General features: G+C 39.8%; 1 protein-coding gene across 2 annotated transcripts in view; it reads left to right on the top strand.

Annotated features, from left to right (window-relative positions):
- Positions 1-19,170, top strand: part of EFCAB14 (EF-hand calcium binding domain 14) — a 37,666-nt gene extending 18,496 nt beyond the window's left edge. Inside the window, exons 5-10 of one of the 2 annotated variants that reach the window (XM_072974504.1) lie at positions 2,377-2,487; positions 4,644-4,748; positions 7,614-7,700; positions 9,810-9,921; positions 10,952-11,077; positions 19,042-19,170. In XM_072974504.1, the coding sequence (XP_072830605.1) occupies positions 2,377-2,487; positions 4,644-4,748; positions 7,614-7,700; positions 9,810-9,921; positions 10,952-11,077; positions 19,042-19,046 (546 nt within the window). In that variant the 3' untranslated portion in view covers positions 19,047-19,170. Of the gene's footprint in view, positions 1-2,376; positions 2,488-4,643; positions 4,749-7,613; positions 7,701-9,809; positions 9,922-10,951; positions 11,078-15,419; positions 15,859-19,041 lie in introns of those variants that run through there. The other variant, XM_015236130.3, reaches the window with a different exon arrangement.
- The last annotated feature ends 1,134 nt before the right edge of the window (positions 19,171-20,304 follow it).

Here is a 20,304-nt window from a genome sequence, read left to right on the forward strand (position 1 = left end):
AGAGCAGAAGACAGTGACCACCTAGATGAAAAATATTGAGGGATCTTCAGAGCTGGTGGGGGAGAGTTTATAGGGGATGGGAGGAGAAGAGGGTGCCTAATGGAAACACAAGCAGCATCAGCCCCTGCAGCAGGAAGTGGAAGAAGGGATTCTGGGAACCCCAAACACTGGGTATCAAATCTGGAATCTTTGACTTTTAGAAGTTAGTGTGTGATGAGTTTGATTTGATTATACTGCCAGGCTCTATAAACATATAAATTGTTTCCACAAAGGAGTGAGAAATTCCTAAGCCAGAAACAAAACTTGCTATTTTATAGCCACACCACCTGTGTGTGCTCAGTCTCAACAGTCTGCTGTTTGTCCAATATGATCATCCGCTTACAACTTTAAAAAATAATTCTTTTTGCTGTTGTTCCCAAGGGCCAAATGAGTAAAAGGTAGGCATCTGTAACTTTTAATACAGAAGCAACTCTGGCAGGCTTGCATTTGAAAAAGAAGTTGGTTTATTCTTACATTCATTAATTCAGTAAACATATGTGGAGCTTCCAGTACGTGCCAGGCACTCTGCAGTTGGATTTTCAGGGTTTTGCTCTAGAGTTCACATGGCTCTGTCAGCTGCTTTCTTTCAAAAAAAAAAATCTTAAACAAGAGCTTACTATCTTCTTGCATCCTGATGGGCTCATACATCCAGTCAGTGAGGATTCTCTAACAGTAGATATCTGTGACTGTTTGTAGCTTCTGTAACAACAGAGCTTGCAGAGATAACATCCCAGCTTAGAGACTTCTACCCAATGTGTACTCTCTTTGCAAATCTGTGCGTTTATAATGTCAGTCCTACTTTCATTACACGTGGCTCAGTTTTGAAGTGATAGGTCATCTCAGATACCTATCTTCAGTGTATCTCATGTACTTTTTTTTTTAATGTTGAAAATATTTCCTGTTCTCTTAGATTATTGGCTATCAGTATAATAAAAAACACCCTTGGTTAAAAATACTAATGAGACACTATAAAATTATCATTATAGCTTATGAAAGACCAAAACACACCAAATAGTAATGCTTTTTTGGATATTCCCTTAAGACAGGCCTTTCTTAAAAGATAGTTTCTGAATTATATTCCTAAATCTCCAGTCCATGTGGGCTCCTTAGGCCTAATGAAAGCAAGTAAGCTATTACCCATACCTCATCTACTCAGCAGTTCTGATGGTTTTGTGAAGCAGGAGAATACATGCTGCCAAATGGAATTTTCCCTTCTTCTCTACTGTGCTGGGTTTCCCAAAACCAAAAATGCTTCCACACACTTTTACTCAAAAGTCATCATTTGCTCCTGACACAGTCCGCAGTGTTAGCTCCAGCCATCTGCCTACAGGGCTTGCTAGAGGCAGTTTGTGGGAGAACTTTATCTGGGGGTCCCAGATTTATAAACTAGTAGTTTTTTTCAGGAGAGACTTGGTTTTCCTCTGTGTGTGTAGTTTCCTGTTAATTGTGTCAGTATAAGCTACATTGAATTCATAGTTAGAGGATATTTGAAGTAATCCTTCATCAGGTCAGTGTTTAATGTAAAATAAGATCACAATTATGTACCATTGCACTCCCACTAGAATGGCTAACATTGAAAAAACTGAGGATAGCAGTATTGATGAGAAGATAGAGTAACTGGAACTCTCATACACTGCTAGTGGAGATATGAAGTGATATAACCATTTTAGAACCCAGTTTGGTAGTTTTTAAAGTTAAGCATACATCTACCATATGATCAGCCATTTACCTCTTAGGTGTTGCGATGACAAGAAAGCATTTGATGAAGAGAAATGAAAGCATGTACCCTCATAAAGGCTTATACATGAATATTCATAGCAGCTTTATTTGTAATAATCAAATGCTGAAAGCAACCTAAATGCCCATCAACAGGTCAAGAGATAAACTGTGATATGTCCATACAATGGACATGCTGCACATGCAACATGCTGAGTAGTAGCTACAACATGAATAAATCTCAGAATAATTATGCTGAGTGGAAGAAACCATGGCAAAATATATATATATATATACATCCTCACTGGTTCTATTTATATAAAATTCTAGAAAATGCAAACTGATATATATGTAGTGATATATAGTGACAGAAAGTATATCAGTGCTTGCCTGGGAACAGAGAGGGAAGAATTACAAAGTGGGCAGGAGGAAACTTGAGGGTGATGGATGTTTGTTGTCATGACTGTGGTAATGGATTCACAGGTATGTATATGTCAAAACTTATCAAGTTACATGTTTTAAATGTATGCAGTTTATTGTATATCAGTTATTTCTTAATAAAGCTGTTTAAAGTTTTTTAAAAAGGATAAAGCCCTGACCCTACTACATGTTTCTGTTCAGAGTGTAGCTTCCATTGGCAATACTTTAAACAGCGTCCATCTTGCTGTGGAGGCAATACAGAAAACTGTGGACGAACACAAGAAAACCATGGAGTTACTGCAAAGTGATGTGGTAAGGAAATCTACAAATGCTACAGAAAGTCAGCATACTTCTCCCTACCCTTTTCTGTGTAATCATGTGATATCAACTTTTCGCTTATCTAAACAGATCCTACTATGCACCTTTTAAAAAGATACAGTAAAGCAGTGTGTATTGATTTTTCTACAGTCTGGAAACTGGGGTAGATAGGATTAAAAGCTGTCTCTTGCAAACGTACTGGAAGAGATACAGTGATAAGACACCATCCTGAGAGTGAAATGGGTAGGAAGGAAAATGAAAAAGAAGGAAAGGGGAGTGGGGAAGTGTCTTCGTTACTTATTGCTACATAACAAATCACCCCAGAACTTAGTCGCTTAAAACTACAGTTTATTATTTCTCACTGTTCTGTGGATTAGGAATTTGGGCATTCTGTGGAATAATTAGAGGCCAAGCAACGAGGAGCTCTAGAGGATGCAAGACCGTCTTGGATGTTCCAGCTTTAGCCAGTCTCCCAGTCGAATGCAGTTGTATGTGTGTGTGACGTCAGCCTGCGGCATGTGGAACAGGAGAACACCCCACCCCAACTGAGCCCAGTCAGCCCACAGAGTCATGAGAAACAATAAATTGTTGCTTTCAGCCACTAAGTTTTGGGATGATTTGTTATGCAACAACAGATTTCTGAGACAGAAGCAAACCCCTGCAGTACTTAGGAATTGTTTTCAGTCGTCTCTTAATGCTGTGCAAATGTAAGCTGTCTGTAGTCATTCAGAGGCCTTAATTAATCTCCTAATGTGTACTCAGCTCCATGGAAGATTTATGAAGGGTGAAAAAGGATGACACAGCTCTCACTGTCTTGCTGAGGAGATGAGTTATATGTACATGAAATCAGGACTATTCAAAGTACACAAAAGTTCCCTAGCTTCTCCACTAATTTCTAGATCTGCCCCACATGCTCTTTTCAAGCTATGGAGTTTCCAGTTTAAACTGGGCAGTTTGTACCATGTAAGAGGGCTAGAGAGAGGGTTTTTCATTTTCTTCAGAACAAGTACGCCTAACTTTTATTTAGCGGGGCTGACCCAGAAGAAAAGGCATTGATCTAGGTATCCAGACACCCTGGATTCCAATTCCAGCTCTACCACTAAGTAACTGTGTGGTCCATAATAATAAAGATGTATCTAACTCAATAATTCTTTTATTATCATTATATCATCATCATTGTTATCACTGTTTTAATATCTTGAGGATTTTCTCAGAGTAATTATTTTCTAAAATACTTTTTGCTAACTCAAAAATTCATACTTTATAGAACCATGAGGGGTTTTTTTCTTTTTTTTTCTCCTCCTTCTTTTCTCCTTATTGTTACCTTTTGTTTCTTATAAAAGCAGGGCTGACCTGACCTGTCTAGGCTTTCAAATTTCAAGGAAAATAATTTATTTTCATCAATTACATATTCTATTATTATTAAATCCGTCTTTTTTAAACTTCCATGGTTGCCAATGGTAATCCTCCTACTGGCACACTTTATACTGAATAGGTCATAGTTAGGGGCTCTGAAAGATTAAGCCATATAGAGGTTTTCCACTGGAGGGAAAAAGTGTATATAAGCATGTTATACTTTAGTCTCTGCAAAGAGAGACTTGAGCAGTGGGAAGGGAATGGAAGAGGAAAGGCAACCCTGAGACATAAATCCTGGCACGTGCTGTACAAACTGAAAAACTAATCACGTGTATGGTTGTTGTGCTCAATGCCCAAAGCCAGTGGTTCCATAACCAGCTCTTCTTTGAATGTACAAATCTGTTTAGTCTTGGGGAAATGATGACACTGTGTTCAGACTGAATTGGTCCTAGAAGGGACAGTGATTCTGTAGTTTCTCTGGGAGTACAGGTAACAGGGAGAGGAGGGCTGGTTTCTAGGGAGTACATTCCACTCAGAGACTAAGGATCTCAGTTCTCTGATGTAGTCTGGGTGCTGCTGATCCAGTCTAGGCTTCAGACTGGGCATCCCCAGAATTACCTGGTACCCTTGGGCCTAGCACAGGACTGGTTACACTGTAGGCTCCTGGAAAATAATTGTTGATTAATCAGTGGATGCCCCCTACAAGAAGCTGGAATGTTCTGGGACCATCCCAATTGGTTAACTAGACCTAGTTATTACTTATTACCTATACTAACCTCTATTCCTGTTGACAGAATCAGCATGCCTTGAAGGAGATCAGTGGAAGCAGCGAGATCATTCCATCACCTTCGGCTACATCCGAACTTGACAATAAAACCCACAGTGAGAATTTTAAACAGGTACTTTTACTTCTGGCTTAACTCCCTGTGACCACAGTGGACTCTGGAGGTGGCCTGAGCAGTGTGGGCCCAGTGTTGTGGTGCCTCAGCAGACACCATGACACCATGTGCATATATTTGCCTGCCTGAGAGCTGAGCAGAGAGGAGTGTGTATGGCTCTGTCAGGGACCCAAGACTGCCCTGTCTCTCCTTTGGCACTCTGCCTTCTCTCCCTGCATGATGGTCAGTACAGTCTGTTCCTTTTCACAGCTTGAGAGGCTTAGAATGACCAGATTATCCTGAAACTATCTATGAAAAATAGCAATCTGGGCAAGGTAAAGATGGATGGACAGCAGATTAATTCAGAGTGATGGCTATTTTGAGCCACAGTAAATACTAAGAACATTAGAAAGCATATCCTTGAAAATCAAGATTTTTTAAAGACTAAAGCCAAGAGGAGGAAAAAGGATTTTGAGTTCAGAAACACATTAAAGAGAATAAAAGAAATCTTCACTAAGAAGAATTCCTGTCCTTAGTTTAATGCCCTTTAAAATCTATAATCATCATTCCTTTTTAAGTAGCAATCAGTTCTAGAGGATGTCAATAAAAATAATTGAATCTTGTACTGAATGATGCACTACTTGTTATGGTTTTGCTACATGAGCCGATTCAGTAATTGGTATTGTTCCTAAGGTAGTTTTGTTCTGATGAATTAGGTTAATGAGCATTTCAGTTAATAACCCAGCGAGCTTTCCCACCAGCAGGTGAGGTAAACATCGGGAAATCAATTCTCAAGCTCTCAGCTCTCTGGGACCAGAGAGTGAATCATGGTGGTCATCTCTTCCCTCTTTCCCCCTCCTGTCTAACTGAGGTCAGACAATTCCAGAGGGAGTAAACTGGGAGCAATTCACAGTAGAGGGACAAAGCAGAGTCGGGAGATCGATGGTCTAAAGCAGGAAAAGGAGTTTACTTCAGTAACTTGACATAATAATGGTGTTCAGTGCTGCTGGCCTGTTTGTCCAGTACATGTCTTTAGCTGGATTCCACAGCTTGATTTATTTCCACTCCAGGATATCCAATATACCTCCACAACTTTTTAGAGGAAGTAAACAGTGCCCTGGTGGGGTACCAGAGACAGAATGACCTTAAACTCGAGGGGATGAATGAGACAGTCAGTAATCTTACCCAGAGAGTCAACTTGATAGAAAGAGATCTGGTTGTTCTGAGCAAGGTAGACAAGTGAGCAAACCTGTCCTTCAGCTTGGTAAGCCTCTTCACGTCCTCTGTGACATGTTCTGTGTTGCAGCGTGTTTTGTCTGTACATGGATGACATTCCGCAGTTCCTTCTGAGACACTGCCTTCTGGCATATTTGAGAGGTTACGTATTTGTATGGTGCTTAATCCTCAACTCCTTTAATCCTTACACTAGCTCTGTGATGTGCATGGCACGGGCAGTGTCAGTCCTGATTTAGAAGGGAGGTGTAGAGAGGTTCGTTTGCTTGCCAAGGCCTCACCGCAAGTTGTTGGCAGAGATGACAAGCCTCCTTTTATGTTACCAGTGACTCATCCAGTAGGGGAGCTCTGGCACATATTTCCAAGTGAGGTCTTCTTGATCGTGCCTTTTTCAAGTTATTAAGGGTGAGGGTAATGACAATGACAATAACTAGAGAGTCTTTTGTCATTTTTTTAAGCCCAAACTAGACTTTCAGATTTATTCCCTTTCATCTGCATTTGAGGGGGAGTCCCCTTGCAGATTATCTCAAGAAAGCTATTTAAAACAGATCAGGTCAAAAAATTGACACAACATTGTAAACTGACTATACTTCAATTTTAAAAACTTAATTAATTTAAAAATAAAATAAAGCAGATCAGGGCAGACCAGCTGCTCACCTTAAGAGATCATTGAGTCCTTCTTCTCATTTTACATGGAGGAACCTGAATGACATCCTAAATCAGCGATGCCGACGGACAGTAGGTTTACTGGTTTTCACGTTATCTCGAATAAAATGTGGTGGTTTTTTTTTTTTTTTAGTCACCTTTCACATGTATACATTGTGCTAGGATCCTTATGGATTATTTTTTAATAGCTAGAAGCTCCACCCTTAAAGATGTCATGCATCAAAGACACGGGCATATATAGAAATGGAAACTAAATACAGGAAATTGTCCCATAAATCAAGTAACTGCCAAAGCTGGAAGCAAGCCCACGCATAAAGTCAAGCTCTGGCACAAAGACAGCAGTGTTTGAACTGGCTCAGTTGAACAGTCTTGGCAAGTTGCCTGGACTTGGCTTTGAGGGTGAAGTAAGAAGACCTGTCCCTCCTCCTACTTTACAGGGGCATATAATTTATTGCTAAGCTGTGAAGATTAAAGGAGCCCTATTTTTAAAAGTCCCTTTGAACTTAGCTAAACTAAGTACAGTAGAAGCGAGGAATTTTGGATGATTTGATGAGTATTAGGCTTGAAGGTTGGTTTTCAAGGCTTATTGTGAAAACATACCAGCCCCCAAACTCCCCATACTGTCCCTCCCATTCCCACTTTAATTTTTACTCCAGAAGAAGAAATTGTTAATAGTACCATCTGTCCTACTGTTCCTTCCAACAGCATCATACCCAGCCTGGTTCTGCTTCTGGGTAAAAGTTCTCTCACCTTTTATACTTTAGCGTTTTACAGTTTGTGTTGGAAACAACCAGAAGCACCAGTTTCAGCTTTGTCTCTCTGGGGCCTCTCTCCCTCTCTCCTCTCATTCTCCTGCTGGTATTTCTATTGATAGTGTTGAGACCCTTTAAATAAGTTTGGCCAATTTGCTTAAAAAGTGCTAGATGTTGTTTAAGTGTTGATGTTTGCCTTTAATCCTCTCTTGTTTTGTTCATTTTACCCTTTAAGATGAATGATAGAGCTGCCACTTTGAAAAGAGAGTCTTTGCATCAAGTGACCAACAGAACAGATTCAGTAAAATCCCAGAGCGTAAAGGTAAATAATAGGAGGCTTACTCTGGAGTAAGTGCTTCTGCTTCTTTCTCAAAGGATACACTCCAGTCTGTTTTGCTGAAACCGTAAGACAACGTAATTAGTGTATTAGTAAATAAGTAAATACCTTATCAAGCACCTGCCCCGTGCCCAGTGCGCAGGATAGACACGTGACACCTATTCTGGTGGAGTTCAAAGTCCATCAGTCAGAAAATCATTAATACGTAATTGAAGAGATAATCACGAGCATGATAGGTGCTACAGAGGAAAGGTATAGGGCATAACAGAGCATTGATAGAGAACAGGAAGGCTTTCCTAAGGAAGTGAATTTTAAGCTAAAATAAAGTTATCTGTGCTCACGATGGGGAACAGAGGCATAGATAACCTAAAAATGGTGTCTAAACTAAAAATTATTTCTTATTTTCAAGATTGTGGTCTCCTGGGGGATGGAGGGGAGATTGCAGTCTCAATACATACACAGTGCCTTTCAACTTCAGCCAGTTCCCTTCACCTTATACCTCCCCGTTTTTTTGTTCTTCCCAGATATATTGTTACGGTAACATAAGCAATCTGTGATACTCTTTGATATCCCAGGAAAGAAAGTTTGCAGCATTTTCTGTGACTAGAGTGTTGTTTAATATTATAAGACCAGGAAAAGCCAGGAAGATTGTGACTCAGTGACTGAAGTATTTCAGAGGCACATTGCATTTGAGTTCAAGGATATGAGGTTCACAGGAAATGAACTTGGGAATGAACCATAGTACAGGCAGTGTTCAGTGTAGTGCTTTCCATCTGTATTTGTTCTTCCTTAACAGTTTTGTGTTGTCTAGGTAAAAGTCACATATACAATATTTTAATGCTTTATAAGCTAGGCTTTTGTTGAGTTTTATAACTGCTTCTGCAAAAAAAAAAATTTAACTTCACTTAGAGAATGGCAGGAAAAATTTAAGATCCAGATAAAAATGTTGAGCACAAAAAAAGCAACAGGTGGTTACTGTTGGAAAATAGTAGTGATTTCAGCAACAGTTCAGATTTTGACAGTAAATATCAGCATAAAATAGAGCTAGTACACATTTTCACCTGAGTTTTTTGGCATTACTTTCAGACACTTTGTGTTTCTAACTGTTATCCCAGTGTATTAGTCCCTTTGTCCTTCCTCATCTAAGCATCCTAACCAAATGTAATTTCTCCTTGTCGTGAATTATTCAAGCATTTAGTACCTAGTTTTAGCTGTTTTAGCTCCCTAAATAAACTGAGTGTGGTCTACTGTACAGTAACTGTTAGGGTAGAATAAGGATAGAAGAGAAATGAGTAAATACATATTGACTAAAAGAGACATGTAGTGGTCAGTATTCTAATGAAACATAGAATCAGGGTCTTTCACACTAGCCTAAGCAGTTAGATACTGACCTCACTGAAACCAGACTTTTCTCTTTTTATAATTAATTGTATTTTTTTATATGCCACTAGATTATCCTCGGAATGAGGAAGGTTTAGGGGGGAAATTTTTTTTAAGATGTAAGTAAGGCCTTGAATTGGAAATACTATCGTTCCTTCATGTTCCTAACAATTCCTGCCACCAGTTGAATCATTACCATGGTGGGGTACAAAGGAAGATCAGGAGAATACTTGTGGTTTGGTCGCTTTTTTTTTTTTTTTAAGGTGGTAAGAGCATAAAACTCTGCCTAAAGTGATCTCGTCACAAGGAGTGCAGTAAGATATTCAGGGAAATTATTCAGTTGCTGTGAAATAGTTCCTAGGAAACAATTTCCTACTCATTTAGGAAATGAGTGTCACATCGGCACCTGAGAAAGCGTACATTTCCTTTACTGCTGACACATGCATGCCTTCCCCGTCAGCCGACTGCACACAGAGAATCAGATCATCTGCCGCATAATGTTCCCTTAATGGTGTGGGCTCAAATCCAGCCAGACCCTCATTGACACTGAGCACTGAAGATTCTCCGGTCATTGTTGATTCGTCCCTTCATTGCTCTTAGAGGCGGCCTGCTGGGGGTCAAGCACTACAGGCTGAACAGGCTCTGGGAGTGTCATGGAGAATCAGATGCGTCTTCCTTCCACCTTCAACCATTTGTGATCTTTGTTTTGGGCAGAAAGAAGATAGTTCAGATTCTCAGGTATCCAAGCTCAGAGAGAAACTGCAGCTGATCAGTGCGCTCACAAACAAACCTGAGAGCAGCAGGCCTCCGGAGACTGCTGGTGAAGGTGAGATACTCAGGGTTGGCTTTTGAATATTTCACGCAGGCTTGGGCAGCTTGCCTCCCGCACAAGGAGCGGGGAAAGGTGTTACAGCAAGACTGATCGAACTGAGTGAATGATGCCTGAGCGCACCGAGATGAAGCTGCTGCACTTTGCTTTCATTTAGAAAAAGCCCATTTTGCACATGATTTGTACTCCAGTCTATTAAGGGAAGAATGGGTAATGTTTAGCTGGAAATAGACTTTTCCATGCTGTCTGCATCCAATTATAGGCAAAAATGTTACTGTCATAGTGTATATTAAACCAGCCCTAAATGTCAGTTAGGGGAGTCTTCATTTCTGTAAGTGCATAAAATTTACTTAAAAATAAGTATTAGTCCTTCTGAAAAACTATTAACAAATAATGATGGGATCATTGGGTTGGAGGAGCCCTTGGCTTTAGGTAGGGATGTACGTAGTTAATAGTAGCAGATGCATCAACCTCTATGGTATAAGCTCTATCCAGGGCACTGGATTATGTTGTTTTGGACCCCTACCCACCCACAACTATTTTTCATTTTGGGGAAAGCAGTGCAACTTCTCTTATTCTCTTTTAAGTGAGAGGTAAACTACAATGGGAGGCCTTGTCCTAACATTGTGCTACATAATGGTATAGCAGTACACGCTCTGCACCTGCTGGTCTGATGGCACATGCCCCCAGATGGGGCTTATAGCACGGCTCCTAGGATGCCAGATATCCAATGCTTTTGTCACTTGCAGCTAAAACTCTTAACCTCTAAACATGCATAATGCTAACTTATACTATAAGAGCATGCACTGAGACCACAAACCTGAATGTTACATAGTACTGATTGATTTTTCGCTTACCCACAGAACATCTCAATCCATGCCTTTAACTTCACATAGTCACTATGTTACTTAATTTTCAGCTATTTCTCTTACGTACATAATAAAATTGCCCTAAAAGATGGCCTTCAATACTGGTTTAATTTGGTGTCAGATTAGGAAATACTAAAACCGTATATTGTTTCTTACAGAGCAAGTACAGAATTTCACATCAAAGCCATCAGCATTGCCAAAATTCTCACGCTCTCTTGGAGGCCAGACTGAGAGAGCTGCCCAGCTAAGACCTATCTCCCTACCAGGAATTTATAACATCAAAGGTAAACTTTATATTATGGAGTAATACGAGAAATGCTCAAAGTTACAGCTCTCTAATTTTTTTAACTTGTGTAAGGTAAAGAATTATATCTTAACATTGATTGAGCACTCCTATGGGCCAAATACCTGATATGCAGTATACCATATAATCCTGGTAACAGTCCTGGAAACATAAATATTCATGTATTACACCCATTTTACTGATAGGAAAACTGCCTAAGTCCACACAGCAATTAGTGATTCAGGCAGAATTCATACCAAGGCAGTCTGACACCAAAGTCTGCACTCTTATCCATTGCGCTGTATTATCTCTCTGAATGTGTGTGTGTTTTTGTTTGGTAGGGGGAGGTAATTAGGTTGATTTATTATTTATTCTTAGAGGAGGCACCAGGGATTGAACCCAGAACCTCATGCATGCTAAACATGCACTCTACCACTTGAACTATACCCTCCCCCTCTAAATGTTTTTTAGTCTTCAGCCAGTAAGTGCATAGATAGACCTACTATAAGCAGTGAGAATACAGTATAAGATACAGTCTCACTTTCCTTATGGCTGTAACAGTCTAGTGGAGAAGACAAGCAAACACAATACTGTGAGATTAGCAAAATAAAGTAGGAGTTGACCCTCTTGTCAGAGCCCTCCAAAATAAGGGGTCCTTTGGCTGAAAAACAGCAAGATAAACATTAGCAGAAAGGATATGATTCACAAAAAAGTGTGTTTGCCTTGCTTCCAACAGTGTGTGTTCCAGTTCTCATTGTGATATTTAGTCTCCTGATTTTACATTTGCTAACTGCCTGAAAAATCACCCATTCTTGTCATCCTACCTTTGCCTGGCTCTTCACCTCAGTTTAGATACCTTTCCACCAAGAAACATTGTCTTACCCTCCAGTACTAGATTAGATTCCTCCTGTGTGTGCACTCATACTATCTTGTGTTTGCATCCGTTTAGCACATGTCACTCGGTTGCAATTTCCTGGGGAGATACAAAATTTAACTTCACTCCCAGCCCCTAGCCTAGTGCCTAGTGTACATGAATATTTGTTAAGTGAATGCGTTATATGCAGGCTACAATTAATGATTAAAGCATAGAAGACTTAAATTTGTATTGCCATTTAAATCCAATTACTTTTTCCCCCCATCCCCAATTTCTTTTCTTTCTGTTTTCTGGGGAGATAGGGGAGTGTTAAGTGTTTATTGGCACACAAGTTGCCTCCCCCTGCTCTTTGTTATTACATCAAGAATTGATGAGAATAAATGAACTGTTAGAGCAAATAAAGAAATAGCCATCTTAACATTTATACTTTAATCTCTAACATAGGCCTTTACACACTTTTGATTGACTACACTTTTTAAATGACTTGAGGCAGCAATGAGATTTTTATTTGAATAGTGCTACAAGTGCATAGCACATTCTATAAACCCATGCCCCATATACACACACAAAAACATTTTCCAGCTAGCCATTTGGTGGCAGGCATTGAGAACAAGTGTCTCACTGCTTTGCTGGCTTTCAGAGAGCTTTTCAGGCTTCCCTTAGCTGCATTGCTGGGGCTCTCTCGGGACTGAGAGTAGGGACTGTACAAAAGCTTGTCTGCAAAACTGCTTGATGGACTGAATCTTGCACTGTGACTGTTTCCCCGCCCTGATTCAGGTCATTTCCATTCTTCCTAAGTACCAAACAGCAGGAAGCCTATTGAATCTAGATGTGGAGTTGAATGAGTGAAAAAAGGAAAGGAATTTAGGAAGATCCTTTAGCTTCATTGACTGTTCTCTGGTATTAGAGACTGAATCTACTAGGTTACTCAGTCAATCAAGCCCTTTCTAAATGTTACGTAGATAATTGGCCCTCCTAGGTGTTCATTATGGGGCCCTCTCTTAGCTGGGGATGGGATGGGGCACAGAGAGAGAACAGTCACACCCGATTATCCCCCATCCCCATCCCTGACAACCATTTATCTCTCAACCACTATCTCTTTAGATTTGCCTATTCTGGGTATTTCATATAAATGGAACCAAACAATACATAGCCTTTTGTATGCTTCTTTCTTTCAATATGCTCCTTTCATTTGGCATGATGTTTTCAAGGTTTATCCATGTTGTAGCATGTAGCAATATTTCATTCCTTTTTATGACTGAATAGTATTCCATTGTGTGGATATACTACATGTTATTATCTATTCATTAGTTGATGGACATTTGGGTTTGTTTCCAGTTTTTGGCCATTAAGAACAATGAAGCTCTGAACATTTGTATACAAGTTTTTGTGTTGACACATGTTTCCATTTCTCTTGAGCATATACTAGGAATGAAATTGCTGGGTCATAATTGTTCAACCAGCAACCTGCCATAGTCTGTTTTAGAGGCTCAGCTACTATCAGTTCGTTCTTTAGGCCTCTGCAGTCCTTTTCACCCTTTCAACGTAAGAATAAAATCTGGAAAGTCTGAAAGGAAGGCCCTGGACAGAGAATAAGCCAGTCCATTCGTTTCTCCTGTGATTATCTGTCACTGCTTCTATTTTGGGAGGGTAGTGTCCTACAGTATTCCTCTCATTCTTAAAAGATCAAGAATTTGTCTTTCTGATTTAGTGAGATCGTAAACTTTACTTTTTCGAAGAAGAGTCTGCAAAGTAGCTTTTCTTTTAATGCTTCAAATTCAATTGAGACTACTTTTTTTTTTAATTGAAATATGATTGATTTAGAATGTTAGTTTCTGGTGTATAGCATAGTGATGCAGTTATATATATGTGTGTGTATGTGTATTTTTTTTTCATTATAGGTTATTACAAGATATTGAATATAGTTCCCTTTGCTGTACAGTAGGACTTTATTTATCTGTTTTATATACAGTAATTTGTGTCTGCTAATCCCAAACTCCTGATTTATCTCCCTCCTTCCCCCTCGGCTTTAGTAACCATAGTTTCTTTCTATGTCTATGGGTCTGTTTCTGTTTTGTAAATAAGTTTATTTGTATCATTTTTAAGATTCCGCATATAAGTGATATCATATGATATTTGTCTTCACTTAGTTTGATCATCTCTAGGTCCATCCATGTTGCTGTGAATGACATTTCCTTTTTTATGGCTGAATAGTATTCTATTGTATGTATACCATAACTTCTTTATCCAGTCATTTGTCAGTGGACATTTAAGTTTGCTTCTATGTCTTGGCTGTTGTAAATACTGCTGCTGTGAACACTGAGGTGCATGTATCTTTTCGGATTAGAGTCTTCTCCAGATATATGCCTAGGAGTGGGATTGCTGGATCATACAGTAACTCTTATTTTTAGTTTTTTAAGGAATCTCCATACTGTTTTCCATAGTGGCTGCACCAGATTATATTCCCACCAACAATGTAAGAAGGTCCCTTTTTTCCACACCCTCTCCAGCATTTATCATTTGTGGACGTTTTAATGATGGCTATTCTGACTGGTGTGAGGTGATACCTCATTGTAGTTTTGATTTGCATTTCTCTGAAAATTAGCAATATTGAGCATCCTTTCATGTACCTGTTGGCTATATGTGTGTTTTCTTTGGAGAAATGTCTGTTTAGGCCTTCTGCCCATTTTTTGAATGGGTTGTTTGGTTTTTTGTTATTAAGTTATATGAGCTGTTGATATATTCTGGAGGTTAAGCCCTTGTCAGTCACATCGTTTGCAGATATTTTCTCCCAATCTGTAGGTTGTCTTTTCATTTTGTTTATGGTTTCATTTGCTGTGCAAAGATATGTAGGTTTGATTGGGTTCCTTTTTGTTTGTTTGTTTCTTTTTGCTTTTATTTCTATTGCCTTGGGAGACTGACCTAGGAAAACATTGCTGCCATTTGTGCCAGAGAATGTTTTGCCTATGTTCTCTTCTAGGAGATTTATGATGTTCTGTCTTATGTTTAAGTCTTTAAGCCATTTTGAATTCAATTTTGTGTATGGTATGAGGGACTGTTCTAATTTCATTGATTTACATGTGGTCCAGGTTTCCCAACACAGCTTGTCGGAGAGACTGTCTTTTCTCCATTGTATCTCTTGCCTCTTTTGTTGAAGATTAATTGACCATAGGTGTGTGGGCTCTCTGTTCTGTTCCACTGATCCATATGTCTGCTTTTGTGCCAATACCACACTGTTTGATTATTGTAGCTCTGCAGTATTGTCTGAAGTCAGGGAGAGTTATGCCTGGATCCAGCATGGTTCTTTTTCCTCAGTATTGCTTTGGCAATTCTGGGTCTTCTGTGATTTCATATAAATTTTAGGATTATTTGTTCTAATTATGTGAAAAACGTGAGACTACTTTTTAAATTGTTAACTAAATTTAGCTCTACGTAGACATATACATTTTTTATAACTCCTTTTTAACAGATCTTCAGGATTTATTCCACCAGACTGGCCAGGACTTGGATGGGAAGCTGACCTACCAGGAAATCTGGAACTCCTTAGGTTCTGCTGTGCCAGATCCAGAGCGTCTGAGAGAGTTTGATTCTGATGGAGATGGAAGATACTCATTCCTGGAGCTAAGAGTAGCTTTAGGTGTCTAGCCTCATCAGGCTTACTTTAGAAATGGATATATACCTTGGACTACCTAATATCTACTTACCTAACAGAAACAACCCTTTTACCTACCCATCAGTCCTCCAGTCCTCCAAACTACTGTAGCAGACACATTGCCACCTTTTGACTTGTTTGAAAAAGCTATATAATAGTTATTTTTTTAAAAAAGAAGACCATTTTACTTATAATGTAATATTCAGAAATCTATGATTCCCTGAAACCAGTAAGATCTTAATTTTAAAATTGCCAGGAAAAAAAGTCAAGCCCTCTTTTTTTCTCTTTCCTTTTTTTGAGGGGAGGAGACCTTAGCTTTTTAAAACTGGAAAATGTGTATATAGAGAGAATAAGCCACCTTTTATATTTCACATAAATTTGCCTTAAATTAGCTGCACTTTATACAGACTCAGAAAATGTCTTTTCTTTAACAGATAGACCTTTTCTGTTTGTAAATACTTAAAGAGCTGCGCATAGTTTGTGGGAAGTAGGAAGAATGGTTTGAAACAGGATATGAGCAAATGACTTGTTATTAAAAATTGCTAATCTCATCTGATAGCAGCTGAAGCTATGTCCACATCTCCTTAAGACATCTTCTTTAGGTGCTGCCATGGGGTTTGGCCTGGTGCTGGGGGAACAGACTTGGGAAGTAGACACTGTGGAGACAGTGCTCCCTCCAGGCTCAGGAAGTAAGATTTGGACTCTTTGTTCCTGTCCTCTCAGCTCATCCCGACCTGTGAACCAGAGAAGTCTTGTTGAGGATTTTCTTGTTTTTAATCCTCTTTCAGGGTTTATGAGCATAAAAAGGTATCCAGTGGGAGCTACATTTTCCCCTCTAAGTGAACTAGATTATCTTCCCCCACCCACCCACTCAGGTCTACCTTTAAGTTGTAACTGACTTCCACCTCTGATACTGTCTCCATTCTGAACGGCAGGGCTGAAGTTCCTTTGCCGCTGTCTCAGCCTGGCTACCCAGGAGCTTTAGAGGAGAGCTATGCCTCTCATTTTGATCCAGGAAATTTCTTAAGATTTTACCTAGGGGCTAAGCAAGAACCTAACGTGTTCCTCTGTGGGCTAAGGCCAAAAGGATGTGAAACAAAACACCTGAAATCATATTAGGTTTCCTTACAATTATATTTCAGAAGTAGCTAGCGGCTTTCTGTCCAGAGGATGCCAAACAGCAGGCAGGCCCAGAGCAGGGGGCTTCGTGTGGTGGCAGCAAGTTTTTTTCAAATCTGATACAAGCAAGTGCAATACTTCTCCCTTTTAAGTACTTCTGAGGGCCTAGTACTAAAGGTCCCTGGACCAGAAGAAATTATTCCTCCATGTCACCTATGTGTGTGTTGTGTTGATCTTAGAAGCAATCTTCAGGCAACACAAAAGGAAAACTCTCTGCAAAACTTAACTGGTCTGTAGGCCAAGTCAGGGAGAAACTCAAGAAGCTTTCAGGGCATAGACTTTAATAGAGCTTGCTTCCATTTTAACTTTGTCCAGGTTGCCCTGTTAGCCATGGATGCAGTTGAGCACCCTTAAATATTTAAGGGCTGAGTTTTTTCTTTATATGTTGTTTAGCTTGGTATTGACTAACCTTGATTTTTTTCTAGAAATATTAAAATTTAGTTAAAGCGGGATGAAGTCTCTCCCTATGAATGTGTCTGCTTACCTCATTATGGCTCATGCTTCTGTCTCCCTCTCAAACATTTCCTTTGCCTATCCGAGCTATTTTACTTTCTTGGAAAGGTTTAAATATAGTACAAAATTAGCCTGGCACTTTAGGTAACTTGAAGATGACTTAGATGACTTACTCTTCTGGCTGCCTTTCATGCCCCCCTCCCTTTTTTTAATATATATGCCCTTGCAGATTTTGTAACAACCAAATAAAATTCTAGCAATAAATTGAATTATACTGCTATATTTGTATATACTGTACCGTAAATAGTATGACTACCTGGAAGGTATTTTTTTGAGAACCGATTTATATGAAATATACTTGAGGGTAATGTAGCTTGTCCTTTTTCGTTTCAAATTCTTATTCATAGGCAGATACTTTGAGGGCACCTTAACTCTTTGTATGTACTCTTCTTTTGCATCTGATGGCTATACTTGGAGAAGACAGTTGTGTTTTGTCATTTATCCTCTGTTACTCCCACCTGAAGCTTGTCTGCCTGCCGCCATCCCTGGACCAGATGGATAGTACCATCCTCTCTCCTACCAAATTTGGCAGAGGTGCTCCTCTGCACTCGCAGACCTGTGTGACCCTCTCACACCACCGGGGAAAGTGCCATGTCTCTCAGGAGAAACTGGGACATCTTAAACTTCCTTGTCCTAAATTGAGCACACTTGTGGCTTTAAAAAAGAATTCCCATAAACCTATTATTCGGTATGAATTTGGGGTTTTTACTTAAAAATTGTCTTAACTTACCCAGCCTGTGATTTGTGTTGATCTATAATCAAGCCTCACCTGCCACATCTCAGCCCCGAGAGGAAGGCTGGGTAGTGGTGGTGAGTTTGATGTTGGTTTTTGTTTCAGGTGCTTTTACCTTCACCTTTTCAGCCTGGCAGCTCCTACTGCTGCTTTCCTAAGTTACTGAAAACACTGCTTCTTGGCCCTCTTTTTCTTCTGCCTTCTATCTGGTATAATGTTCACCTTGAGAGCCTCCCTCTGTAAATCAGAGAGGCAAGAAGGTATCATAGGAAGAGAAGAACCAACAGGAAGAGAGAGCTTGGCTTAGGGATGACTGTAGTGCCGTCTTTAGGGCAGGGGCCTGGCACTTAGGATTGTGTCTGATACAGCAAAGCTGAAGATTGGACACCCTTCACCTGCTGCCGGCTACTTTCCCTCCCGCTGCCGTGCCCTCTTTGCATTGCTGGATGCCACCCCATCTGCCCCGCCCCACTCCGCTGGTCTTGGCCTTGCCGGTCACAGTTGAAGATTTTGACTGTGATGGGCTCATACTTATAATGGCCTGCTGTTGAGTTGTTTTTAGTGACAGCTTTTGTTTGCTACACACCTCATTGACTTGCTTACCAGCACCAGCTAGATGTGGCCCCTTCTTTCATATCCAAACCAGAACACATTTGGGTGTTCCTGAGACTTTATAGAGCGTGTATTGTTTGTTATACGAACCTAACCTACCTTGTTGTTTTCTCATATTAAGAAATGTAAATCTACTTTGCTTTAGTGGAGCTATTTTGGTAATGTTTAAGCAATTTTGGTTCTGTTTAGGGAATGAATTCAAGGTTTCCTTAACTTGAATTGGGCTTTGCTTATTTCACATCAGTAATATAACCATTTTAATTTATCTAAATAAAACATTTCTTTTTTCTCCCACTGCGTCTATTATTACAGATTTCTTCCCCACAGCCCCTATTACTTAAGAAAAAAAAATCTGCTTTGATCCCTATTTTTATGGACTCCTTCCTTCTTTTGAACACAAAGCCTAACAGATGGTGGACATAAAGTCATGCTGAAGAATTTGCCTGAAGAACTGCTGAATTTGGCCTGAAGAAGTGAAGTCTTCTCCTCTGACACCTGCAGGATGGGAAGGGGCAAGATGAGGGAAGAGTGAGCGCCTGCCTCTGTATCAACCAGAAAAGTTCACATAAGTCTATTTTTAATTTTGAGATTCAGTATAAGAGCATGTTTACAGGAAATGTTCCAATGTCTTTTAAAAAGAAAGAGAAAGAAACAAACAAACAAACTTGAAATCCATTGCAAGATAAGGGTCATATAGGAAGGGGCTGGAGCTTTTTTCACACACACACAAAAAAAATTACATATTAGCTCTGCATGGTTGCTAGATTCTGAGATTACAAGCACACACGCACACAATCTGGGTAGCCTTTCCCCACAGGAAAGACTACATAAAGCTTTGCTCATTTACAAACATGGTAAGATGATTTCCTCATTTCCAAATGAAAGGGAAATTTTTGTATCCTGCAGCAGAGCTGGGTTTTCTTACATTAAACTGGGACCAAATAGCCAGTATTATCTCTCCTTTTAGGATAGTTTCCTGAAGGTACAAAAATAATATTTCCATACTGTGGATCTTAACTTTTGGAGGGGCCGTGAATCTCTTTGAGAAAGTTTAAAGGAAAAATAAACTATGGATACATTTCTATGATTAATTAGGGGGTTCACGGACCAGCCCTTCCCCCAAGCCAATCCATGAACTAAGTTAAGTACATCCTACACACACTATAAATCATTTTCTAAATGTTTTCAAACAAGACATCATTAGGGAAGGGACACCATGGTGTACTGTGGAAAGGTCAGGAACTTTGATGCCAGGCAGACAAATTTGAGAACTTGTTCTGCAACATGAAAACAACATAGCAAATGCCCTCAGAAACTCTCTTCATCTATAAGAAGAGGGTCATGATATCCATTTGGCACGGTTCTTGTGTTAGAAATAATGGAGAGACAACTACATAACGCGGTACATCACAGACGTTAACAAAGAATGCAATTTGAGCAGCAGTGCAGTGTGGCTCACGGATTTCACACTAACTTGTTTTGCCCACAACATGGCCACTACGAATCACCACTCATGCATCCTCAGTGGCTATCATTCTTGTCACAACTGTGCTTAACGTCCCATAGAATGGCAGTGCCTTTGGGTGCCTAGCCCAGGGTCTGGCACACGTTTTTGGTCTTAAATAGTGGATAGAGGGATGTTGAGCCCATCAGAAGTACTTGTTC

Source organism: Vicugna pacos, chromosome 13 (assembly GCF_048564905.1).
Source record: "Vicugna pacos chromosome 13, VicPac4, whole genome shotgun sequence".
In the NCBI taxonomy this organism is placed as follows: Eukaryota; Metazoa; Chordata; class Mammalia; order Artiodactyla; family Camelidae; genus Vicugna; species Vicugna pacos.